At 35.9% G+C, this 27,426-nt stretch overlaps 2 protein-coding genes and 1 pseudogene across 4 annotated transcripts; all 3 read right to left on the minus strand.

Annotated features, from left to right (window-relative positions):
• Window positions 1-6,748: 6,748 nt before the first annotated feature.
• LOC306877125 lies at window positions 6,749-9,212 on the minus strand (annotated as a pseudogene). Its single transcript has one exon. The product of its transcript is annotated as an uncharacterized misc_RNA (transcript).
• A 754-nt stretch (window positions 9,213-9,966) lies between these two features.
• LOC306877479 (ileal sodium/bile acid cotransporter-like) lies at window positions 9,967-12,594 on the minus strand (the record flags this gene model as incomplete). Its single annotated transcript, XM_079429245.1, has 6 exons — window positions 9,967-10,723; window positions 10,855-11,012; window positions 11,149-11,324; window positions 11,409-11,497; window positions 11,590-11,708; window positions 12,212-12,594. 6 exons carry the CDS (start codon window positions 12,592-12,594, stop codon window positions 10,551-10,553), a joined length of 1,098 nt encoding a protein of 365 aa, XP_079285371.1. The 3' UTR covers window positions 9,967-10,550.
• A 416-nt stretch (window positions 12,595-13,010) lies between these two features.
• On the minus strand, window positions 13,011-19,683 carry LOC306877043 (GTP-binding protein 8-like). 2 transcript variants are annotated; one of them, XR_013784866.1, is made up of 7 exons: window positions 18,777-19,683; window positions 17,957-18,055; window positions 17,743-17,873; window positions 17,455-17,554; window positions 15,611-15,729; window positions 14,034-14,606; window positions 13,011-13,983 (listed from the first exon to the last, which is right to left on the minus strand). XR_013784866.1 is itself a non-coding variant. In XM_079428564.1 (7 exons), exons 1-6 carry the CDS (start codon window positions 19,098-19,100, stop codon window positions 14,519-14,521), a joined length of 861 nt encoding a protein of 286 aa, XP_079284690.1. In that variant the 5' UTR covers window positions 19,101-19,683; the 3' UTR covers window positions 14,102-14,383; window positions 14,475-14,518. The 2 variants fall into 2 exon arrangements, 1 of the variants encoding a protein (XP_079284690.1); XM_079428564.1 differs by lacking the exon at window positions 13,011-13,983 and having other exon boundaries at window positions 14,102-14,383; window positions 14,475-14,606.
• Between the last annotated feature and the right edge of the window lie 7,743 nt (window positions 19,684-27,426).

Raw genomic sequence — 27,426 nt, forward strand, 5'->3', positions numbered from 1 at the left:
CCAAATTCTACAAATGTGTGACGCCCAAGTTGATTGCCTTTTTCTCTATGGTTTTAAAACATGCATGAGGGCTTAAAGGGATAGTTCACCCAAAAATAAACTTGGATGACATTCTTTCTCTTGTATCTCAAAAGATATTTTGGGAAATGCCATGACAGAAGTCAGGGCACCAAAACGGTTTGGTTATCATCAAAATGCATCAAACTATATTCGTTTGTGTTCCACAGAAGAACAAAAGTCATACTGGTTTGGAACAACATGAGGGTGTGTAAATGACAGAATTAACATTTTTGGGTGAACTATTTCTATAAGTTTAAAATTCTGAAAGGTCAGTGAGCCATTCTGAGCTGATTACCATTCAGCTGAGGAATCTGATCAAATTTTTGCAATTTCTGAAAAACTGCATTGTAACAGAAGTAATATTTTCAGTAGATGAAATATAAGCGGCTTCTGGTTTAGTGCAATCATGAAATTTTACATAACAATAATAATAATAATAATAAAACTTTAAGTCTGCTAGGATCAAAATCTGACATCACATATTTGAGTATTCACTTGTTTAGGATGTTTTGCATATAAATATCATCAATGCAATAAAAAGTAAAACGCATTGCATGAGATGACAATCTAAAAGGCGGTTGATGAGGAGATCCCCCTCACAATGTAAAGCACTTTGAATGCTTAGAAAAGTGCTATATAAATATAATGAATTATTATTATTATTAACATTTTCAGAGCTTTAAAGGAATAAATGTTTAAATATTAAAGGGGTCATCGGATGCCCATTTTCCAAAAGTTTATATAATTCTTTAGGGTCTAAATGAAAAGTAAACATATTTTGGTTAAAAATTCTCAATGGTAGTGTAAAACAACATAGTTTCTACCCTGTCAAAAACAGCTCTGTCTACAGCCATGACACTTTAAATGCTAATGAGCCCTGCTGACCCCACCCCTCTCTTCTGTGGGGTGACGAGCAGTTCTCTGAGAGATGGTAAACTTTAGCCCCATTCATCGTGAAACTTGCTAACTAGCACGTTATTAGGAAAGGCAATTTGCAAAGATTCATAAAAGACCCCTTATACTCACTTCTTGTGCAGGTGAAGCTGGATCACGAATGATTCACACGAAGATAAATGCATTTAGGTAGATCGTGGGCACATTCCCTTCGAAAACAAATGTAATCCACTGCGTCTTAAGCCACTCAGATGTCGGGAGTAAATGGCGACTGCTATGTTCATTATTACATCCAACAACAAAACACCTCAATCGCTTAGGAGCCTTTTTTGTCTACAGCTGCTCTTGCGGTGAAACAATGGCGGACTGATGACAGCTCACTCAGGGCGGGTCTAAGGTAAGACACCAGTCCAGTCTGTGCTGAATCGCTACTGTCAATCAAACAATCGTGTGAGGGCCTGGGTTGGTGTGATGTCACACAGACAGGTATCTGAGATCGGCTCGATTTGAGAAAGAAGAAATGATTTAATGAGATAAAAAAAAAACCTGGGTGGACCTTTATCATTATAGGGTGGTTGTGTACACACTGCCAACACACCTTTCAGTTCAAACAGCTTGTAAAAGGGCATGTTGCATCCGATGACTCCTTTGGTTCTTTTAATTGTGATGATTTAGGCTCACATTTAACAAAAACCCATCTCAACAAATTAGAATGCTTCATAAGACCAAAAAAAAAAAAAATTTAGTGAATTGTTGGCCTTCTGAGAAGTATGTTCATTTACTGTATATGCACTCAATACATGGTAGGGGCTCCTTTTGCTTTAATTACTGCATCAATTCGGTTTGGCATGGAGGCAATCAGCCTGTGGCACTGCTCAGGTGTAATGGAAGCCCAGGTTGCTTTGATAGCGGCCTTCAGGTCATCTGCATTGTTGGGTCTGGTGTCTCTCATCTTCCTCTTGACAATACACCATAGATTCTCTATGGAGTTCAGGTCAGGCGAGTTTGCTGGCCAATCAAGCACAGTAACACCATGGTCACTGAACCAGCTTTTGGTACCTTTGGCAGTGTGGGCAGGTGCCAAGTCCTGCTGGAAAATGAAATCAGCATCTCCATAAAGCAGAAGGAAGCATGAAGTGCTCTAAAATGTCCTGGTAGATGGCTGCGTTGACTGTGGACTTCAGAAAACACAGTGGACCAACACCAGCAGATGACATGGCAGCCCAAATCATCACTGACTGTGGAAACTTCACACTGGACTTCAAGCAACATGGATTCTGCGCCTCTCCACTCTTCTTCCAGACTCTGGGACCTTGATTACTTTCATCTGAAAAGAGGACTTTGGACCACTGAGCAACAGTCCAGTTCTTTTTCTCCACAGCCCAGGTAAGACGCTTCTGACGTTGTCTCTGGTTCAGAAGTGGCTCAGTAGCCCTTTTCCTGAAAACATCTGAGCGTGGTGACTCTTGATGCACTGACTCCAGCTTCAGTCTACTCCTTGTGAAGCTCTCACAAGTGTTTGAATCGGCTTTGCTTGACAGTATTCTCAAGCTTGCGGTCATCCATGTTGCTTGTGCACCTTTTCCTAACAAATTCTTCCTTCCAGTCAACTTTGCATTTAATATGCTTTGATACAGCACTCTGTAAACAGTCACACCTTTCAGTAATGACCCTCTGTGACTTACCCTCTTTGTGGAGGCCATCAATGTTCGTCTTCTGGATTATTGCCAAGTCAGCAGTCGTCTCCATTATTGTGGTTTCAAAGAACAAGAGATACGCAGAATTTATACTGTAGGGATGGTCATTAATTGAGACTCAAATGTAAATATTCTAATGTTTTGAGATACTGATTTTTGACTTTCATGAGCTGTAAGCTCTAATCATCAAAATAAAAAAAATAAAAACTTTTGAAATGTTTTACTTTACATGCAATGAATCTAAAATATATGAAAGTTTCACTTTTTGAAATAACTTACAAGAAAAAATGAACTTTTTCACGACATTCTAATTTATTGAGATGCACCTGTATTTGATCCAAAACACAGCAAAAACAGTAACATTTTGAAATATTTTTACCATTTAAAATAACTATTTTCTATTTGAAAATATTTTCAAATGCAAGCTATTCCTGTGATTTCAAAGCTGATTTTTTTGTATTATTACTCCAGTCACACGATCCTTCAGAAATCATTCTAATATGCTGATTTGCTGCTCAAACAACATTTATTATGATGTTGAAAACAGTGGAGTAGAATTTGTTTTAGGTTTCTTTGATGAATAGAAATTTCAGAAGAACAGCATCTATCTGAAATATAAATATTTTGTTTCATTATAAATGTCTTTATCATCACCTTTGATCAATTTAAAGCATGCTTGCTAAATAAAAGTATTTCTATATTCATTGATTTTATATAGGCCTATATATTCTATATATATTGATTTTCTAGCAGCTTTAGAGTTCAACATGTTTCATATATAAAATATTCATAAAATAACAAAATATTTTTCATAAATCATTTTCATAAACTTAAACCTGTATAACTTTTTTTTGGTTTCACTTTTTAAACTTTTTGTACTTCAACTATAATCTGCCATGGGTCTTCTTTAAAATGAGACCACACTTAAGTCTCTGCTCCCAAGCTTCCAATTTTTATGACCGTTTTTTTGACATGGACATTTTTGTCCACTATGGACCTAAGTGTAACTTTTTTTTTATTGATGCACAGGGGTTAAATAGTGTTCATATCGATATTGGAATTATATTGTATCGACCGAAATTAAGAAATATCTCGTGATATAAATTTTGGCCATATCGTCCAGCCCTAGTTTTCCACGCTTTTTTGGCGCCATAGAAGTGATGGCAATTCGTTTGCTTACGCTGCCGTCGCGTTCTACTCGCTGTTTGTGGATGAGGGTAAGGAACAGAGACTGGTGGCAGCGAGTTGTGTTTTCCCCAGAAATGCGATGCTTTTTTCCCCGCCATCGTTTCTAATCTCCGTATTATTAAAGGTGGTTGTCACGTTATTCATGTATGAAACAAGCGCATGCGCAAGGTGTTTACATGCCTGTATATTTCGATTAAATTCGGCGTACACCTACGTTAATACGATTATGCTTGCTGCGATTATGAGCTTAATCGCATTATTTAGATCGAAGTATTGCGTTTAAATGAGGTAAAGTTTAATCTCCCTGGAAGTTTCAAGTATACCTAGTAAGACATTGATTAACTGCTTTAGGTGTGTTTGATTAGGGTTGTAGCTCAACTCAGGAAACCAGCCCTCCAGGATCTTGTCTGGTGACCCCTGGCATATGCAGTCATTGTTGGTTTAGGGGTTTTGGCATCTCTATGCGGTCCTGTTCGGTATCGCAACTTGACTTGTCTACTGTACACATATTCTGGATTTTTTTTTTATTATCAGTTTTTAGTGTGTGCTTTGGTGTGCATATGGACGACTTCTATCACTTGGTGTCCTTTTGGAGTCTCCTAGTGTCCTTTTTTGAAAACAAATTCTTGAAATAAACTTGCAGATAGTTTTTTTTTTTAAAGAATCACTCTTCAAATGTAGGGGAGAGTGGGGTAAGTTGTCACACTGTTCATAACTCCAACACTAGAGGATCTATCTCAAAAATCAAAGCCACTTTGTGTGACGACTTCTTCTATAGTCAACTTCCTGTTCACATGTGGTCAAGAGCACTCTAATCTGAGGTTAGCACAATTTTCTTATTTTTCGGCTTAAAAAGTAAAAAATTTGCACTTTAAATTCTATGCTATACAACTTTGTTAGGTATGAATGTTAAAAATTATTATTTTGCACAAAATAGAGGAGACAATAACGTGTCTTTTGATACTTTGGAACAAGGCAAAATCATACAAGAATCATCATCAGATGATGAAGACTGCTTCTGCCTCGTCTGTGTGGAGCCATTTTCAAACAGTCGTCCAAACGAGACCTGGGTAAAATGTGTAAAATGCAACAAATGGGCCCATGATGCTTGCACCTCAGGCCAGGCAATTTATGTGTGCCAGAATTGTGACTCTGAAGATGAGTCTCATTAGTCAGATACAGGGCATCTGTTTTGTTCAGAGGTTAAACAAGTTAAGTTAAGCGAGTTATCTGCAGCATTCAATTCAGTTATCATGGATCTATGCGCAAGCCAGAGAACATTTGAGTTTAAAGTTCAAAGTAAAGTGGTCTTGCCACCTAATGTGTTTTGACTGAAATGTGTATTGTTTGGATTGAAATAATAGTTTTTTACAAATTCTCTAGGCATGATTGTTTATATTTCCAGTTCTGGTTTCAATTTAAAAATTAAAATCTATATTCACAATTAAGTAGTTGTGTGAAAATTGTGATAACATACCCCGCTCTCCCCTATTGGTTTACTTTGCAGGATATAGCAAATAATGACAAAATGAACATGTTAAATGGTAGGCTATATGCTTAATTTCATGATGTGTGCGTTTAATCATGATTACTCACACAAAAAGGGTGTGAGAAGTTTTGACAGCCCAGTAGTATAATAATTTGATTAATAATTGGATTCATGAATTGACTTACTAAAAACATACTGATTTCACACTAATTTCAAATGCACTATACAGTACATAAAAGAGTCACCTAACACGCTTCTTATTGTGGGCGGAGAAGAATATATAAAAGATGTATCCCCCTTAAGGAAGGTGTTCCAGGAAACACATCTTAAAACAAGAACCGAAACAAATTTGCATAAAAGCATGGACCAAAATAAGTGTAGTCACTGTACAGATCTTATCAGCACATTCAGAAATAGTCTGTGGTTGAGATTATCAGAAGAATTTCAGTAGTTGCTCCCAATATCAGTTTAGACAGAGTTTTTCTTTGGCACAGTCTTAACATTCTTTAAACTGTAAGTGTAATTGTCACAAATGTTTGCTGGAACATCAGAACACTATTGCATGTCTGCAAAATGTAGAAACCAAAACGTAATTCATGCTTCAAAACCTAGTTTTTGTGTCAGTAACTTGGCAAATGCCACCAAAATGAGTACTGCTGTAGCTGCTGCTATTTTTCCATGACTGCTATGTTCCTCCTTGTTCAAAAATAGTGACTGTGCAGGGCAAACTCCATATATATGCTTTCAAACATGACAGATTGGCAAAATTGCGATAGCTTGATTACAATGGCGAGGGGCAGAACAATTCCAGTCAATTTCTGGAAAATGTAAAAAAAAAATTGTACAAAAAAAGTGTTTCCAAATATTTGTGAACAATTTCAGTGAGAGTAAATCAGTTTTGATCAACATGTGCATTTAGTTATTGTGCAAAGTAGACATTTGTACTCTTTCTCACGTGCCAAAACACACGCAATCTGTTTAAATCAGTAAGAAATCCAAATCAGATGTGAACAAGAAACTAATTGTTCGCACATCTGAACTTATTGTTTTGAGTAAAAAAACAAAAAAAAAAAACTCATTCTCAGAATTGAGTCAAAGCAATTGAGAAAGACTGTAAAGTGTGCTTAACTTTAAAAGATGTGAAATAATTAACTGCAAAAGCCAAATATCATGTTTGCCTAGTGAATCATATTTAATGCGACACTAAGTTTATACACTCATAAAAAGTAAATGCATTACAAAATGGTCATTACACATTTATGAATTGAAAATTAATGTTTTAAAAATTTAGTTAAATAGAAAAAAATAAAACAATCGCTTTAAATGCAGCTTTGTGTTATTTTTTTTTTCTTACCCATCTGCCAATTGAATTTATTTTCTTTCTTTCCCCAAGGAACTAAACATTATACAATAATAAAGCCTAGTTGATTTTATTAGAGCTCAGTTTACACCACAACCTGTCCCAGAATGCCTCATGCATTTCTGGGTCCCGTGGCCAGTCTAGATAGGTTCTAGTTTTTACCAGCCGGGCCAATCTATGATGGGAGGATAGTAAGCGAGACGGAATCCCTTCTAGAAAGACCAGGATAAGAATGTCCCTGTGTTCTACTTGAAGCCGGTAGGTGGCCAGCTGCATCTCCAAAGAACACCAGTTGCTACCGAGGTAGTTGTGACTGACGAGGCAAAGAGTCTGGCGACTTGCATAGATGCTATCCGTGATGTTTTCCACAATGTCTTGTCCCAACTGAAAGTCCCGACTGTGCAGGCAGAGGCGCAAAAAAGGAGGGCCCCGCCGCTCTAAATTTGGAAGAAGTTCCTCAATGACCCAGTGCTCATCCTTACCGCTGTAAGACACAAAAACATCATAGCGGTACTGGTGTTTACTGTTCACACGCAAAGCCTCTCGGAACCATCCGCTGGCAATGTGATAGAATGGCGCAATATATTGGCCTGCAAACTTATATGACAGGACCACAATAATAAAAACACACAAAAAGGCGGATGTGGAGATGAAGAACACAAATTCAATATCGAATGAGCAGTTCACCTTGGAATAATCAAGAAAGTTTAGGTGGTCGATTCCATTGTTAGCCAAGCACTGCAGTTCTTTCATGGAGGGCTTGAACATGGCAACCTGCACCTTCCTGTTGTCCTTTGCCCATGAGACCAGCCACGCATTATCACAATTGCAGTACAGACCCAAGTTTAGAAGATGGAGGTACTTCAAATTAGTCAGATGTTCCACCAAGTTTTGAAGGATGTTGACGTTATCTTTTGGCATAAGCACTAGACCCGTCAATGCTTTCAAGTCTTTGGTCAAACTTCCATCCAGAAAGAACATTCTGCAGTTTGTCAGGATCAGCGTCTGTAGTTTTGTCAGATTGTGAAACATTATGGCCAGGTTTGGCTGCTTCGTCAATTCAATGTTTTCCAGCGTTAAGGTTTTTAAATGAACAAGCAGAAGTGAACTAAGGTTAATCAGATGTCCAAATGATTTCGATTCAATATGAATTATAGGATTTCCTTGAAGATCTAAGACCAAAAGTCTATATAAACCACTGAATGTGTGTTGATAAATGTAAGAAAACTTGTTGCTACAGAGGTTTAGCTCTTTTAACTTGTGCAATCCGATAAAAGCAAAATCTTCTATGTTATAAATGTTACTTATGGATAAGCCCAGAATTTCAAGATCTGAAAAACACAAAAATTGGTGGGAAACTATCTTATCTATGTTGTTTGTGTTTAGCATCATAAAATAAATATTTTTGACTGTCTGTGGAAATGAAGAACATAGAGACAGGAAATCATTTGGTCTGAGCACATGCCTTATGTTAACAATAGTGAGATTTCTGAAAATCTGAAAGACTGAATGTACATCTAAGACATTTACAATCTTAACTATAAATGTTACCTTTGAGAATAATTCCCTTAATATCTTCACAGCCATTTGAGACATTAGTAGGAGTTGGTGGCAAGTGAATATTATCATAACGGACATCTAAAGACTCAACTGAATATAACTTTGCTGCTGTAGACAAGTCATCAACGTTAAGCACATTCACTCTGATGATCAAAGTACTGATTTTATGAACTCCAATTAAAGAAAGATCTCTGAGGAAATCAGTGTTTGAAACAAAATCCAATATAAAGAGATTTCCCAAAACTTATAAAGCTCCCTCATCTACCTGTCCTAGATACAAATGTAACTCTTCAATATCGAACACCGTAGATATGTGACTATCAGAGGTGTTGAACCTTGAGCAGTTTGGGTACTGAAGTGTATTTAGCTCATATTCCTTTAGCTTAAACAGCTTCAGAGATTTTGCTTTTGCCAGTCGACACAGGACCTCAGATATATCCTTCAAACACACATTGAGTATGATTAATTCTTGGAACTGAGGAATCATTTCAAAAACATTTGGTGCCAATAATGATATATACTGAAAAAGAGTCAAACTGTTAAGTGATGGAAGGTGACTGAAATCAAGAGCTACCTCACAACAGATTTCTGAAGACAAGAAAGACAATGCTAATGAAGTTACATTGGTCAATCCATTAAAAGCCTCCGGAGGGATCTCTGAAAAACATCCAGTAATTTCGAGGTATTCCAAAGAAGCAAATTGTGAGAATGAGTCTGGAGTCAAGGCACCATGAAAGCCTCGTTCCATTTGAATGCAGAGGTTAAGCAAGTTTGATGGAAGTCCATGCAGGTCTTCTTTAATGTCAGTGACATGATGGCACTCAGCAATGTTTGTTTTTCCAACACAGGTTGTGGCAACAGGAAACTCTTCCACATCACTGTAGAACAGGCATTTATCAGCAAGCCAAGGACATACACATGAAGTCTTCAGAAACAGCATGAAGAGCGAGAATAGAGGCACCATCTTCATAGCTGTCTGTTTTTCACTAGAGGTAATTAACCATGTCAGAACATTTGAATAAGAACTAAACTTCCCTTTTCTGTTTCCAAATTCTACGACTGTGTGACTCTCAGTCTCTTGCCTTATTTCTCTGTGGTATTAAAGATACATATGAGGGCTTAAAGGGAAGTTCTCTCATCATTTTTTATTCAACCTCGTGTCCTATCTTTCTCATACGGACAGTAAAAGATATTTTAGAAAATGTCACAATGGAAGTCAATAGGCACCAAAACATTCTTCATCAAACTGCATAAAAATATCTTCTTTTGTGCTCCACAGATGAACAAAAGTCATAAAGGTTTGGAACAATATAAGGGTGAGCAAATGATGACAGAATATCTGAAAGACCATTTAGCCATTCTGAGCTGATTATTATTCAGCAGAATAATTCGATCAAATTCCAACAATTTGTAATATTTCTTGGACAAAGGTTTATGAAACCGTATATACGTTGATTTAAGAGCAATCTCATAACAGTTATCCTCAAGTATATAATACATGCCCAATATAACCAGCGTCTGGTGTAGTAAAAAAATCATGACATTTTAAAGTCTGCTAGGATCAAGATCTGACATCACATTTTTTATTTATGGTGTTTTATATATATATATATATATATATTGAGAGCTTGTAAGCAATGTTTATGTTAATGTTTAAATGTAATTTAAAGCAATTAAAAAAAATATATATATTATTATTTTTTTGTTTTAATTGTTTTAATCATGTACGTGGAAAAGTACCATTGCTCAAATATGGTAGAAAAAAAGGCGTACAATGAGAGTATACATTTTCTGTATCATACATAAATAATTGAAAAAGCAAAACATTAAAGGTCCATTACAATTGTGTTTATACAAAGTAACATTTAAATAAATTAGCTTACATTCAACCTACTAGACATATGTAATGTATGTTTTCTTAAATTATCAAATATTTGACTTCTATCACATTGGTGTTGGAATTACTAGTAATTTTAGGGCATTTGAGGAGAGTCAGCGTATTTCAGTAAATATGCGGAATCTAAGGCATATTAATTGAAAGTTGCAGACCAAAGACAAAACATAACACAATACACAGACAAAATACAGCTTTGTGTTAGTAAACCTGTGGGCAAACTCATCGTAAAAAATATGTTTAAACACTTTTTTATAATGTAGGAAAGTGCATCCACTTGTCTCAACTGGGGTTGAGTTTATCGATATACTCTCTGGTTGAGCTTGAATAACTTATTCAAAAGTTCATGCCTCCAGAAGTTCAGTGCTGACCGCTCTGGTTACACAGGCTAGCAGAATGATGTTTGGCTCACAACTTTGTACCTTTGTCCTTATTCTCAGTGTTGCCATTCTCATCAGTGTGAAGGCCACCATTCTCCAAGGCGTAATTCTGCTTGTCCTGATCCTCAACTGTGCTCCGTGCGCCTTCCCCATCCTCCTCTGCCGATGTACCTCGCCTACAGCTTTTTATTGAGTAATAAACTGCAAATACATCAAGGGACATCATGATATGAGTTAGCAACATTTTAAAGTAAAATGAATGTTATGATATCCAAAACAAACAATCATATTCCCAATGAGTAAATGCAGAGTGAACAAGAGTTTCTTCTTACGTCCTATTGCAATCCCAGCTACAACTAGTTGGAAGATACTGTAGATTAAGGGGAAAGCGAACATGAGCTCAAGCTCCGCAGGACTGAAGGACAGCTGGGTAATAGTACTGGCCAGCTGGGAGTTTTGCATGCCTGTTTCTAAAGCGATGGTGCGGCACCTGCAACACGTTCATGAGAAATAAACCATCAAAGTGTTTTTCTTCAGACTTTTTGCCACATTTCATAGGATTTGTGCTAACTGTTCCAACAAACCATCTAATGCTTTATGGGAAGACAAAATTGACAGATTTTTACCTGTACCAAGGTTGTCCCACAAAGCGTGCCAGGAGAAAGCCCAGACCAAAGCCAATAAATGGATAAATGGTACCGATGATCCAAAGCGAAGGAGCAATGGTCCATGAGGACTGATACAGAACACCTCCTATGACTGCAATGATGATGATTAGGAGGATTCCTACCACAGATCCCACCTATACATGCAAAAACAAAACACACGTGAAGCTACATGGCATGCATAAGAGTTTACAATATTAAACACAGAAACAAAAACTTACCTTGAGGATCTTTTTGGCTGCTTTGGGCCACCTGTGTTTCGTGTATATACCAATACCGACAGGCACAAGTAAACTCACTAGTGTGATTCCTTGAAAGATTATCAGCAACATTTAAGACAAAAGACCAATCAAATACATAAAACGGAAAATCGTGTGGTTAGGTCATTTGAGGCTGATTTACCGATGCTGTCGTAAGGGATCTGGATAGCATCGCCTGAAGTCCAGACGCTGGTGTAGATGAAAAGACAAAGAGGCATCATTCCCAGAGCCAGAATTGAAGAACATGCCGTCATGCTGATGCTATGGGTGGTAGAAATCAGCGTTTAGTCGGGCTCTAAAAATAGTCATTCTGTCTTTATAAACATGCATCAATGGATTACGATAAATCTAATCAATTTGCAAGTGCTATTCAAATAATGTGGGTCTAGTTATGCTAAAGGACAATAAAATATTTTAAAACTTTCTAAAATATACTATAAATCACAATACTTTTATTATTATACTTACTATTAAACTAAAATAGTAAACAATACAATATTAAATAAAGAAAATAATTTGGAAATTCTACATAATTTTAGAAACAAAAGTTCCATCTATAACTATAATTTACTAAGCAGATACAACAGCAAAAAATCTAGTTCAGCAATGAAGTGAATTTACAAATGATACTGCTGCATTTAAAACCCACAGACTTCACGTTTAAAAGAGCTGGTGTTTACACAGTTAATTTCTGGGATCTAGAAAGCCTTCACTGTTACATGTAACATAATGATATTGAAAAGTGAACAGATTGATAGTCTCACCTTAGGTCCATGTCTCCATCAAGCCAGTAGCAGAAAACATTGGAGCTGGAACCTCCAGGGCAACAGCCCATGATGATGATGACTATAGCCTGGATTGGAAGCACGTTAAAAATCGATGAAAGCGCAAAGGCTGTGAAGGGCATGATGCCAAACTGGCACAGGAAACCAATGAAAATGCCCCAGGGTCTGCGGATGTGCACCCAGAGCTTTCTTGCTTCGACAGTGCAACCCATTGAAAACATGACCAATGCCAGCATGACGGTAAGCGTGGTGCTCATCACCGTGCTGAGGATGTCATTGAACGGATCACGGGGCACCAGGCAGGATGTGCCCGTGCAGATGGTAGCATTTACGGGACAGACGGGCTCTGGTTGCTCGCACATGTTGACAAAAGTGAGTTTGAATGAAGGGGTTTAGAAATAAAAGTAGGATACTGTAGGGAAAATGGTGTAGATTCCAATCGAAAAGGTTGCAGAGATGATGCTTCTTTGAGAAAATGAGCTAAGATTCCAGATTTTGTCTAAACATTTTCTGAAACACCTTTTCCCCCCTTAGTTCCCTCTTTCCTGCATCCCGGGTGACAAAAAGTGAACTTTTACCTGTCTCTTAGAGCTTTAATATATTTCTGGGGTCTATAAAATTCAGAGGAAAAACTGTTGAAAAATAATTAACTTGCTGCAAATGTTTTATGGGGTCAGTGTCCAAATGCCAACACATAAAAGAAAGAGTGTGCGTAAAAAAAAGAAAATAAAAAAACAATAAAAAGTTTAGACACAATAAATGCAATTGCACCCTCTTGCACTGTGGCACATAAATTTTATTGTTTTTCTCCAGGTATGGCCCTGTACCATCGCCACACCCACTGTTTCTGAGTGAAGAAGACATGATGCCTGCCTGACCCAAAACTGTATGTGCGTCATACGGATGAAAAACAAAAAAAAAAAGTGTCAAACTGTATGACTCTTTTTAAAGGACCATTTAGAGATATAGGAGACTATAGGAAAGCATGGTACTACACTCACTTTTCTTTCAATACATAAATGCACACATGTACCTTTGGTCACAAAGTTAAATATATAAAAAAAAAATTAAACCGTTTGAGGCACTTATATAACCACACACAGTATAACATCTGTAAGGACACTTAGGTGCAAAGTACATTGATGGAATTGGTACATATCGCTCTCGCAGGGTTTGTAAAAAAGTAAAAACATAAACATTTACTTGTTTAAGGCTCTTTCAGCTGAAGGTCCCTTTTAATTGATAAATACTATGTCCCAATTGTAACTTTAAAAAAGACTCTATTCCAGTCTTTGCATGGCTTTTGTGGGGTTAAATACCAAGCAGTTATTATACTATGAGATTAATGAATCTCCTAAACATTTTGAACTTTGAATTCTAAAGGTTAAAAAAATATATATTAAAATCACTTTTAAAACGAAATAATAATAATAAAAAAAAAACAGTTCCTGAATCTAGTTTTGGTGTTGGTTTAGAATACTTGGCAAACTGAATGGATTTCAGTCTCTAAGCATCTGCAACTGAAAAACCATGTGATATGCTTTATTGTCCAATCAATGATAATTACCTTGTAATACACAGTAAGAATGTTAACTCTCAGGTGAAATTACAAGACCCTCCTTACCACGATTAATTTAGGAAGAGTAACGTCTGAAAAGTGTGTAACATAGACCATAGCACATCAGGTTTACAACAAACCATGGAGAAGAAATGACCATGAGAGATCAAATTCAAGAGTAATGTTTTGTTAACTATTCACTGGGTTTTACCCATTCACAGGGATTTATGTTCAGTAATTAACTAATTCTATAAATAAGCCACAGTTTTCAGTAATTTTGTTAACAGAAAAACGTATCTGAAACTCAATCTGATCATATCATGCTGGTTTAATCTACAAAATTAAGAGCAAGTTTTAAAGTTGAACAGTCACTCATTAACATTCAGAGCAACATTTCATTTTCTGTCATTTTATTTAGAACAACAAATATTCCACTTGACTATACAGCAACAGACAGGGATGTGCATTTGTGGTATAACCTAAGATCTCACTAAAATATAAATGTTGTTAAATCATACACTTGATTACTGGATCACTCAGGGAGTTTAAGAGCAGCATGAATCCTGAAACCAGTAATACTGTGATACCAGCCTCTGCATTTGAAAATAATAAATACATAGATTCAGTAATTAAATGGTTTAAATCAGTCATTTTGAAATTGGTTTTATGACATTGGGTCCAGACCTCAGGTTTGTCTTTGTGACGTGTGGAAATGCATTGCAGTACACTCACAACTGTTTAGCATCAAGCTGTAGATTTCCTGTTACATGTGCTATAAAACACCTGAGCAGATAAATCCCAGAGAACTGGACTGAACTGCAAGTTTAAGGAAGAGGAGAGAAAGAAAAAAAGTTACATGTACATGTTATAATGTATGCTACTTATCACCTTATCAGTGAAAAGCGACCTCCTGTATTGACACACAAAGCAAATGCAACTGTTTCCAGAACTCTTAGCCTTATCTTATCAGCAAGTTGATAACCATCTGACCACATTAACATTCTTCATCAAACAGAGAGAACCTTCCTCATTTTTATAAAATTACAGGTCAGATGCACTGATATATCTGTGTAACAGGATTTATCTAATTGCTGGTGATCAAGAGAACCTCAGTTGCACACTCACATAAATCCAAAATAAGTGACGAAGGATGAGTGTGCATTATAAACTCATCCCTGCTCATATGCACATCAGCAAGATGACATGTGAAATATCTTATAACATTCCAATGACGCTGTAATTGTGTAACAATCCATGATATGGCCGATATAGCCGAAATGCAGACACTCACAGCAGTGTCATTTTCAGCAACCATTACTCAATAAACATTTCTTATTAAAGTATTAGATTAATTCTCTTTAGGTGCATTGCTTAATATTTTTGTGGAAATCATGATGCATTCTTTTCAGGATTCTTTGATGAATGTAAAGCTTAAAAGAACAGCATTTATTTGAATTTTTTTTATTTTATTTCATTGTAACTGTGATTTTTTTTATTTTTACAAAATCTGCTGATTTGACACCAAGATAATATTATTTATCTGGCTAACATAAATGAGGTTTGTCAGAATGGACTTGTAGTAGTGTTTCAGCAAATGTGTGTTTTTGAATTAATGGAGTTACTTTGTGTGTCTATATTTTCCAGCTAGTTGCAAAGTTTTTGTAAAGAAAATATATAGCAGTGGAACCAGACAAACAGGAAAAAAACAAACAAACAACAAAATGTTGAACCCTGTTTGGGTAAACTTTTCTGAATGCAAAATGATTATCATAATTTAAAAAGAAGTTACAAAAGAGAGTGTGTGTGTCTGCATATCTCACCTTACTAGAAATGGCTGTGGGAAACATGTGCTGGTTTGATTTTTAATAAAGTCCCGAAGCTGTAGAGCAAGAGCCAACAAAGCACCCCGTCGGGTTCTGTCTACTTTAGTTACCACCAGCTAAAACATGACAGAGAGAAAAAAAAAATTGTTACAATATGGCAATATATATGTATGTACGTACGTACGTATGTACGTACGTGTATGTGTATGTATATATATATATATATATATATATATATATATATATATATACATACACACACACACAGGTACATCTAAAAAAACAGGTCAATATTGTTTGTCACTCATTTCAGAAAGTGAAACCCATATATTATATAGATTCATTACACAGAGTGAAATATTTCAAGCCTTTATTTCTTGAAATATATGATTTCATTATGAAATAAATGTTTTTCTCTAATACACGTTGGCCACAATTAACGGCACCCTTTTAATTCAATACTTTTTGAAACCTCCATTTGCCAGTTTAACAGCTCTAAATTTTCTCCTATAGAAATGGCTTTCTCCTATGGCTTTCTTAAAGCCACTTCACTAATTTGTGAAGCTCAATTATCTTTTGCTGCACATCAGAAATATATTCTTTGGTTTTTCTCATTGTGATGGATGATTAAGGGAATTTGGGCTTTGCTTTCCCTCCTATTGCTGGCTGGCTAATTTCATGTTCATAATCACCCTGGAGTGCTCAAAATTGAGAATATGAATGGTAATATACTTCAGAGATATTTTACTCATAAGAATTTCTAGGGGTGCCAATAATTGTGCCCAATGTGTATTTGAGAAAAACATTTCATAATGATATTTCCCCCCATTTTAAATTATTATTATCCAATGAAAGGTTAGATTTTTGTGATTTTTTAAAATAAAAGATCAAAAGGATTAACAATGCAGATTAATTTTCACAGCCTTCTTTGATCATATTTACTAAGGGTGCCAATATTTCTGGCCATGACTCTGTGTGTGTGTGTGTGTGTGTGTTTGTGTGTGTGTGTGTGTGTGTGTGTATGTATGTGTATATGTGTATATATATATATATATAGTATGCATTGTTTTCAATGAAGAGACATTAAATGTGGAATACTCATTTGGGAACACAAAGAGGGATAAACCTTTGAAATGAACAAGTACTTTTGGCTTTGTTCACACTGTGATCAATTCTTATTTCTTTAAAACTCAATCTTTAGGACTGACTCTCCTCATAGGTATTTTACAATAATTTTTTTTTTTTTTCCTTTTTCAGACTGTGTAGTCAGTGACTGTTGTATCTACATCTGTTGTCATTAAAACAGAGGCCTCAACACAATGCCAAGATACTTTCTCTGACACTCATTGTGAAAAGTACACAGGGAAATTTTGTATTTCAATAAATCTGACTTTGAATGGAATTCAAAACACTCATGAATCTGTTTTAGATCAAGCTTAAAGCTTTTTTTTGCTGTTATTTGCTACAAATAATAAAACTGAAACTCTGTTAAGCTAAAAGTAAACTGTAAAAACTCAAATTCATGGAGTAATAAGATTTTATTAAATAACATGTAATTCTATGTCTAAAAATCCCATTTTTACTACCTCATAAATCCAGGTTTTTCTAACCGTGTTAACCCTGGTTCTTTAATGAAACAAGAACTGTTGAGGAGGTGAATAATAAAAAAAAAATAATAAAACAAAATCCCAAGTTTCAGGCGTTTTAGTTTATTTTGATGCCTTCTTTTGTCTGAAGCCCTTTAGTTGCAAACCACTGATATAGACAGATGTTGATAACAGCATATAGTACTCTAACGACCCCTGCGGGACAGTCACAGTAAAAGAACGAGACAAACGCACCACATAAGGTAAATTGAACTCTTCACACATCTCCACAGCAACTAAATCCGCCTTCTGCAGACCTGCACCTCCATCCACCAGCAAGAACGTCCTCACCAGACTAGAGACACATAAATGAGGAAATCAAAGAAAGAACAATTTTGAATTCTATCACTCATTTATATATAATGAGACAAGCTTTAGAATTTACTTTTTTATAAACTCAAGCATGCAAAAACAAATATCAGTATTGTGAACTAATAAAAAAAGCCCCCCCAAAAAACCACACAACTATCAACTTCAACCTACTTCTGACGATCTAGAAGGTACGGTTCAACCATCTCTACAAAGTCCCGTGGGGCATTGTGTCCATACCCCGGCATGTCTACTAGAGTAAAGGCCTTTCCAACAGTGAAGAAATTCAGCTTTTTGGTGTGGCCCTGAGTGAAAATGAAGACTGTGAATGAGTCATTTCTGACCATGGAGGACTGAACGGCAGAGAACATCCAATACATAGACTCACCGGAGTTTTAGAGACTCGCACTTCTACCTCCGGCGCAAGAGAGAACAAGGCACGGATGAGAGAAGATTTCCCCACATTACTTCTGCCCATAAAACACACCTGCAATACAAACAAGCACTCAAAGCAAACCCGAGACACAGTTTGAAACATCTAGTGCAGTGGTTCTCAACCAGAGATCCACAAGAAGACTTTAAATTACTTAAACTTAATATTATAAATGTAATATTAATATAGGAAAGCAATCTAAATGAATTAAAATGCTAAAATAAACATACAACCCAGATGCAAACTGAAATCATATTTCTTCCTCTCCCACAGTTTTAAATTCAGGCAAATTTTGAGGCCACTGTGTCATTTGTGACCCTGGACCACAAAACCAGTCTTAAGTCACTGGGGTATATTTGTAGCAACAGCCAAAAATATATTGTATGGGTCAAAGAGTATCATTTTTTCTTTTATGCCAAAAATCATTAGGACATTAAGTAAAGATCATGTTCCATGAAGATATTTTGTAAATTTCCTAATGTAAATATATAACTAATTTGTTTTATTAGTAATATGCATTGCTAAGAACTTCATTTGGACAACTTTAAAGGTGATTTTCTCAATATTTAGATTTGTTTGCACCCTCAGATTCCAGATTTTCAAATAGTTGTATCTCAGCCAAATATTGTCCGATCCTGACATCATCAATGGAAAGCTTATTTATTCAGCTTTCAGATGATGTATAACACTAAATTTCGAAAAATTGACACTTAAGACTGGTTTTGTGGTCCAGGTTCACATTTAATCAAGTGATGACTACTAAAGACAATCTTACCTCTGGTGGTTTGAGAAGAGGTACATGGTCTAACCGGACCGCAGAAGTAGAGTAGTCAATACTATGTTTAGAGGAGGGAGTGAACAGCGTCTCTGCCTGACAGAGTTCCTCCAAGCTGGGATAAAAGATCTTAAATTCTGCCTGACTGACCTGTGAAGACAGGTGCTCCTCCAGACTGTTAAAGGGGTACAGAAGAGCCTGACGCCTCCTCTCAGGTAGCACACACACATGTTTGATGGAGGCCAGCTGATGAACTCTCCGAGCTACCAAAGGATAACCTGCTATATGTGTCTGTAGTAGAGGCAATGCCTTTGTCCTCAGCATTGTTAGATCAATTCTCTCAGAATTACTATTTTTGCTGGCTTAAGTCAGTTTTGGGATACACTGACTGATTCATGCATTATTCATGCAGTCATTGGGATGCTGAGTTCAAGAAGGCTTGCTTTATGGTTTCTGAAATTATCATTTTTCCATTTATATTAACTGATTTGACTATTATGGTTCATGTCTATCCACTTGCATCCTGCGTTGAAGTCTTTACATATACAGATGCCAATCAGTCAGCATTTAAACCATTTTACAAATAGACAAAAGCCTTCCTACAAGTTTGAAGAAGTTGTAACTTAATCATAATACACAACAGTGAAACACACGTCTAACATCTTACTGCAAGCCGGATATCATCTCAAGGTCTTAAATTCATTCGATTTAAAGTTTATAAAAATCTTTTACAGCCCGAAATGCACCTGTTCGCTCAAAAACACATTAATAAATACTATCACATCAATGAAATAATATGTTTACATCAACTACTGTTTAAGGAGAGTGCAAAAAGGCGATTTATTGAGGCTAAACCTTACTTCACTACTTGTATAGTTACGCATGTTACATCAGAATCGATCCGGGTAAAACAAACAGAAGAACAAAGGTTCCGCCTTATGCTGAAGACATTAGATTAGATTAGATTAGATTCAACTTTATTGTCATTGCACATGTAAGGTGGGCAACGAAATGCAGTTAGCATCTAACCAGAAGTGCAATAAACAGAGGTACAGGATATACAGTGCCTACAATATGTTACATATGTACAGAAATATACAGATAAGGCAGTAGTACTATGGACATAATTTACAAGTTTTTAATACTATCAGTATGATATACAGATGGGTGATATGAACATACTACACAGATGGGTTGTGCAGTAAATGTACACTATGAGCAAAAACTATGAAAATAATTACAAATGGATATGAATAAGCTATAAATTAAGATATATAAACACTAGTGCAATGAACATTGAAAGTGCATAGAAATAAAATTTACAGTACATAGTACTCAGTGTAGATTGTTTTTTTTTTTTTTTTTTTTATCGATTTAATGATGGGGAGGGGTGAAGAGTTTGTAGTGGTGTGTGAGGGGGGTGTCATTGGGCAGAGTTTAGTAGGGAAACAGCTGTAGGGAAAAAGCTGTTCCTGAGTCTGCTTGTCCTTGTTCGGAGGCTCCTGAAGCGCCTCCCAGAGGGCAGTAAGTTAAACAGTCTATGGTCAGGGTGAGAGGAGTCCTTAAGAATGCCGCGAGCTCGACGTAAACAGCGTTTTCTCTGGACGTCCTCAATGGCAGGGAGTGGTGTCCCTGTGATGCGTTGGGCGGTTTTCACCACCCTCTGTAGTGCCTTGCGGTCAGCAGCTGAGCAGTTCCCGTACCAGACTGTGATGCAGTTGGTCAGGATGCTTTCAATTGCACACCGGTAGAAGTTCATACGGGAAAAGTTAACCCTAAAGATTTTTTTTTTCTTTCTTTTTTTGTTTACCAAACCTATGTTTATTTCTCACTATGCTGCTGTATACATAGCCTATTAATTGTATATTGTGTTTATTGCCTTTTACAGCACCGATGGTTACAAATGACTAAATCATCCGGCCCCAAACTAGCAAACCACCAGTAATTTACAACATTATTTGAGTACCTTAAATTTTAAAACTTAATTCCGTGAGTTATTTAATTTAATTTAATTTAATCATCACACAGATCAGGGTTTTAAAGTGTATTTAAGCACACACTTTGTTGCTATATAGATTGTAAAAATTGCAAACCCCAAAGAAATAATAGAAAATAAATTGAAATAGATTTTTTCTGAAGGTTTAGGGTTATTGACTAGATAGTGTCTCTCAATTTAATATTTCAATTTACGCGTTCTTTATTGGCATGACAAAAACTGTAGCAGTACATTTGCAAAGCAACGAAATCTAAGCTGTACAAAATGTGTGAAAAGTACAATGACATTGGTCCAAATACTTAATTACAATGGAAAAAGCAGTGTAAAGTTAAATAAAGTGAAATAATAAAATAAAAATAGAAATAGCCTAAAAGCTACAGTCTAATTATAATATGTGTGCTATTTGTACTGACATCAATCTGACCATTAGGGGGAAGCAATGTCTACAATTATAAAACGCGCTCAGAGTTTCTCTTCTCAGCACTTTATACATTTTCAGTAGCCCACGTCATGTTGCATTCTATAGCACAAGTAAAGCAAATATTTCTTAATAATAATGATACTGACTCTTGAAAAAGTCATATTGTGTAGAATTCAGTTGTTTATGCATGTATTTACAGATTAGAAATATCACAATCCTATTTCTTTATGATATATCTCTGGAACTCAGCTAGGTTTATTGCTTGACTGAGTTCAGCAAGGTGTCACCGTGGCAGTCACCTTGCTCGACCTTACACTGGCAGAAAATGAATGGGTACAGTTGTGAATTTATCCCTGGTAAGAATGCAAGCTGCAATGGCCTTTAAATCAGTATAGAGCTGGTGTAAGTACCACAGACAGTTGAAGGGAGCATATGGGGACGGTTATTGCCCACCATCTAAAATATTTATAGAGCTGTAGGAACAGGACATTAAATCCGATCCTGGAACAGCCTCCCATATCCCAATTCAGCCATCAGCAATTAATGGATAACCCAGCATACTGACATGAGATCAGCCAGTATGAGCTGCATAACCTAGAAGCATTTATAGCTTCCTTACAAAACCCCCGACTGGAATAGAAACATAAATCAAAGAAAACTTGCATATCTGTAAACTGCGTGAATGATGACCTAAACTTAACCATTCCTTTTGAAGGCACAAACTGAATTTCCTTTCTCAACACTAAACCCAATGGCCAGACACACAGATCACAGTGATGAAGAGACAGATGTGAAGTGTGAAGAAATGGATGGAAAGTCTAGACAGAGAAGAATTGACAAGCAGTCAGATGAGTTTGGAATTGAGCACAGGAATGAATAATGAAAGAATCAGAATACTAAATGGAAAGAACTAGATGGATGCAGATACTAAGATGGAGATCCAGCGAAGTAAAAACAGATTGTCAGATATTTGAAATGGAATACCAGCATACATGCAGCTTATTGAATACAGTGCAGTACATAGTACTGCATATTATTGTTTTAAATATTATGTGAAATAGTGCTATAGGCAACCCTAAATATTTCAAACAGCTATAATTTTGCCACATGACTTATGTTACAGCTCAGTGAGTAGTGTCTAGATATTATCTTGAACATAAATACTGTTATTTTTTATTTTCAATACAATTCTGCATAAAATGATCTGGCAGTCTAAATAAAACATGGCTGAATTTGGAATAGCAAACTAATTTAACTACTCTAGCCATATGATTTGATCTTTTGTTTCCACTGGGACAAATTAACTGAATATAATATCAGCTGTAGTAAGAGTAGTATGCTGGCATGCTAATCAGAATTCAGACAACAAATCAAGAAAAATATTTTCAAATTTGCAACTGATATTACTCATGGAAAACAAAGTTAAGCGTATGATATTGTGTAAAAAATTATTCCACAAAGTTTTAATATTTATAGTTTTTATTAATGAATAAAACATTAATTGCATTTTAACTTTAGTTTATTTTTGTTTGTAATTTTGTCATGTACCTTTTTGTTGTCATTTTTATTTATTTATTTATTTACATTACTATGTAGGCTTCATTCATTTTAATGCTTCAAATTAAACATTTCAGTTGGTAATACAATATATACAGTATATATATTTATTTATTTATTTTTTTCATTTAGTTTTTCATCTGATATTTATATTTTTATTATGTTTCACTATTATAAATGATAAAAAATAACCTAAAAATGCCTAAAAATAACCCTGGTATACATACTACTGCAATAAATAGTATGAATAGTATAGTAGTACAGTATGCCATTTTAAGCATATCTACAAAATTGACTGGTGAGACAGGGAGGTAATTTCTGCCACTCCTTATAGTTAATTTACATGCACAAGGTCAAACAGTTGATGGGTGTTCAAATGTCATGTGTCAATGGGATAAAATAACCAGTAAGTGATATACATCTTAGAATAAGCTATTTTTTTCTCTCTGAATGAGCACTTTGGGATCATTCCAGATTGGCAGAGATATTTTTGCTTGTAAATGCTACAGAAAAGAGCCAACGAGATGCAGCTGCCGTACTCTCACACTCAGCATTTAATACCCCATCATGGAACAAGCACTTGTTAATGTGACATTGAGCGATGTCCACCCTGACCTCTCCTTCTCTCTCGTCTCATTTGCATGTTAAGCATCCTGCCTCCTTTCACTTCAGCATTGTGACTGACTCACAAAGGGACGTCTGCCACCCTTAACGCCTCCGCTTCACCCCCGTCTCCTAATAATGAAGCCATACGCAGTTCATCTCAGATGACTTCACACAAATCAGAAGGGTCAATCGTTCAAACAGCTTAATAGACTGATGGAATGTAACTTATATCTGACACACAGGCTTTAATGACACACTCGCTGGCAATAAAAATGACATAGTGACACACAAGACAAAGACTCGATCAATGCGATGAACACACCTATAACACAACCTCACAAAGGAGCTTACCCCGGGCGGTGTCTGTGTCCTCTTTGTGTGTTTTATAGGAGGGGAGGGAACATGAAGGAATACACTGGGGAAAATCATCTTACCCATATAACTATAAGGTGTTCAAAACTTGACCACAGTCTGGCTATGTTCAAAATGGAATAATGGTAAATACTGTGCTAACACACCGCATTCTACCTACTATTTTTGTAATAGTATGCGAAACAGAACACATTCATATGCCTTTATAAACATTTTAAACAGCAGTATGTTAAATTGTAGATACATTACCTCATTGGGTATTGTTTAGTATTCTTAAATTCAGTTTTATTAATTACAGTTGAGAAGGATATGTTGCAAATTTTGGCTCAAAAAGCCTCCTAAAGTGATTTGCTATAGTCTTCCAATACTATTACTACTATACTACCAATAATAACAATAACAACAACAATACTTTTCCAGCCGTCATTACTTTCTTTTCAGTAATTACAGCAGAAATGAGAAATGGACAGTGCTACTTTAATATTTAGTATTATAGTTAAATACTTGAATTTGAATATGTCTAAATAGATTTATTTCAGTTTTAGGTATAATTAAACTTTTAGATGATTTTTCATCTTATATATATATATATATATATATATATATATTAGTTTTAGTTAATAATAAAAACACTGGTAAAAAGAAGGTAAAGTTGATCATGTCACATGTTTGATACAGTATTTTATGTTGTGTGCAATTAATTACATGCATACAGAAAATTCTCAAACTGTGCATGGTAGGCTTATATGATATACTACAGAATGAGTATGATGCTGGAAGGCTGAACATATTCTCTGTGTTATGTATCTAAATGAAAAGAGAGGAAAAAAGGGTGGAAAAGGGGTAGAAATAACTATTTGAAACATCAGCAAAATAAAATGAAGGTTAATCATCTATCTGCCTCCCTCAGTGTTTTTAAGGCAAGGCAAGGCAAGTTTATTTATAGCATATTTCATACACAGTGGTAATTCAAAGTGCTTTACATAAAAGAAAGTGAAATAGTCATTAAAAATAATTACAGCAATAAAAACAAGGAATTAAAAAAACAAGGAATTTTAAAACGATATAGAAACTGATTTAAAATTAAATTAAAACAGTTAAGAATAGAAAATGATTATACATAAAATACAGTGCAGTCAGTGTGAACATAGCACAGTGCTCAGTCAACAAATGCACAGCTAAACAGATGAGTTTTGAGTCTGGATTTAAACGTGGCTAATGTTTTAGCACATCTGATCTCTTCTGGAAGCCAACTGTGGGCTACATAATCCCCTTGTTTTGTGTGAACCCTTGGTATTTCTAACTGACTCGAATCTAATGATCTGAGTGGTCTGTTCGGTTTATATTCAGTGAGCATATCAGCAATGTATTTAGGTCCTAGGCCATTGAGTGATTTATAAACGAGTAAAAGTACTTTAAAATCAATCCTAAATGTAACTGGAAGCCAGTGAAAGGATCCGAGGACTGGTGTGATATGCTCAGATTTTCTGGTTCTTGTCAGAATCCTGGCAGCAGCGTTCTGGTTGAGCTGCAGCTGTCTAATGGTCTTCTTGGGAAGGCCAGTGAGGAGACCATTACAATAATCCACCCTGCTGGTGATAAAGGCATGAACAAGTTTCTCCAAGTCTTGACTGGAAACAAAATATCTAATTATTGCAATGTTTTTGAGATGATAGTATGCTGATTTAGTTACTGCTCTGACATGACTACTAAAACTAAGGTCTGTCTCCAGAATCACCCCAAGATTTTTGACTTGATTTTTAGTTGTTTGACCCCTAGAGTCAAGGTATGCATTCAACTTGAGAACTTCATCTTTGTTTCCAAATGCAATGACTTCAGTTTTCTCCTTGTTTAACTGAAGGAAGTTCTGGCACATCCAACTGTTAATTTCATCAATGCATTGGCAGAGGGAGTCAATGGGGCTATAGTCATTTGGAGATAAGGCTAGGTAAATCTGGGTATCATCAGCATAGCTGTGATAGGCAATTTGATTCTTCCTCATTATCTGACTTAGTGGGAGCATATACAAGCTAAACAAGAGCGGTGCAAGAATTGAGCCTTGTGGGACTCTGCATGTCATGACCGTCCACTTAGACTTATGCTCTCCTATACTCACATAATAACCTCTCCCTTCTAATATGACCTGATCCATTTGAGTGCCATCCCAGAAAGCCTGACCCAGTTTTCCAGTCTCTCTAGAAGCATGTTATGAGCGACAGTGTCAAACGCAGCACTAAGATCTAATAGTACCAGCACTGATATTTTGCCGGAATCAGAATTAAAGCGAATATAATTTATTATCTTAATGAGTGCTGTCTCTGTGCTGTGATGCGCTCAGAAACCAGATTGAAAATTGTCCAGGTATCCATTTGAGTTTAAGTAGTTGTTCAGTTGTTCAAGATTTGATATTGGTCTATTGTTACTCAACAAGGTGTTATCAAGATTGCGCTTTTTCAGAAGGAGCTTAACAACTGCAGTTTTAAGGGAGTTTGGAAAAGTCCCAGAAATAAGTGAGGCATTCACCACTTCTAATAGATCAGCTTCTAAAAAGTTGAGCACACTTTTGAAAAAAGATGTGGGAAGTGACTCAAGATAGCAGGCTGACGATTTAAGATGCTGTGCTATTTCTGCCAAATTTTTGCTATCAATTGCTTCAAAAACAGACATAGTCACTTCTTTTTGAAATTGCGGTCGAATCTGGGGGGGTTGTCAGTCTCTCAACAGTCGCAAAAAGAGTGCGAGTGTTGTTTAAGTTACTGTTTATAAGGTTTGAGAAGACGGTCTGTCTAGCTGTGGCTAGTTCCACATTGAAAACATGAAGACTGTCTTTATAGATGCTATAGTGAATTTCAAGTTTCGTCTTGCGCCACATCCACTCAGCTTTTCTGCATTGTCTTTTCATGCTCTGAACTGCTGTTGATTTTCCCCAAAATGATTTTTGTCTGCCAGCCTTCTTGCTGACTTTTATCGGAGCAATATCATGGTAAGACATGGTAGCATAAATATTTTGGCAGGTGGTGTTTAGAGGGTATTATAGCTCAGTGTTTGGGATATCGATCGGGAACTGTGTGCCAGGATCTGCAGAGAGAAAGCAAAGAGGAGAAAGAGAGAAAGAATGACCTTGAAGCAGGAGGTTTGACTCGATAAATAAACTGCAGGAAGGAAATGCTTGAGAAAACAAATTTGGTGCCACACAGGAACACCAAGACTGTCCCACAAACACTTGCTAGATGAGAGTCCTAACCTTTGTGTGTGTGTGTATGGCAACACTTTAGTATAGGGACCAATTCTCACTATTAGTTGCTTATTAGCATGCCTATTAGTAATATATTGGCGGTTTACTAGTACTTATAAAGCACATATTCTGCATGACCATATTCTACATTCCTAATCCTAACCAATACCTAAATTTAACAACTATTAACAAACAGCAAATTAGTAGTTTATTGAGGCAAAAGTTGTAGTTTATGGTTTGTTAATTGGATCTTAAATTAATGTGTGACCGTATATATTTATACAAATTTATATTTATATAAATACTGTATATTTACCATATATATATATATATATATATATATATATATATATATATAAATATTTTATTAAAAAGAAATGACAATGAAACTGGGATAAAATGGGTGTCACGTTCCGTGTGTGTATTTTTTAGTCTCATAATCTGCTTATTGTGTTTTCAATTT

Source organism: Barbus barbus, assembly GCF_936440315.1.
Source record: "Barbus barbus genome assembly, chromosome: 11".
Taxonomy (NCBI): Eukaryota; Metazoa; Chordata; class Actinopteri; order Cypriniformes; family Cyprinidae; genus Barbus; species Barbus barbus.

Excerpts from the sequence above, each read along its gene's own strand:
- LOC306877043 (XM_079428564.1), bottom strand. The coding sequence starts at position 19,100 with ATGCTGAGGACAAAGGCATTGCCTCTACTACAGACACATATAGCAGGT. Across the intron at positions 17,874-17,956 it reads TGCGAGTCTCTAAAACTCCG|GGCCACACCAAAAAGCTGAA; the intron begins GTGAGTCTATGT and ends ATTTTCACTCAG. Across the intron at positions 17,555-17,742 it reads TACCTTCTAGATCGTCAGAA|TCTGGTGAGGACGTTCTTGC; the intron begins GTAGGTTGAAGT and ends ATGTGTCTCTAG.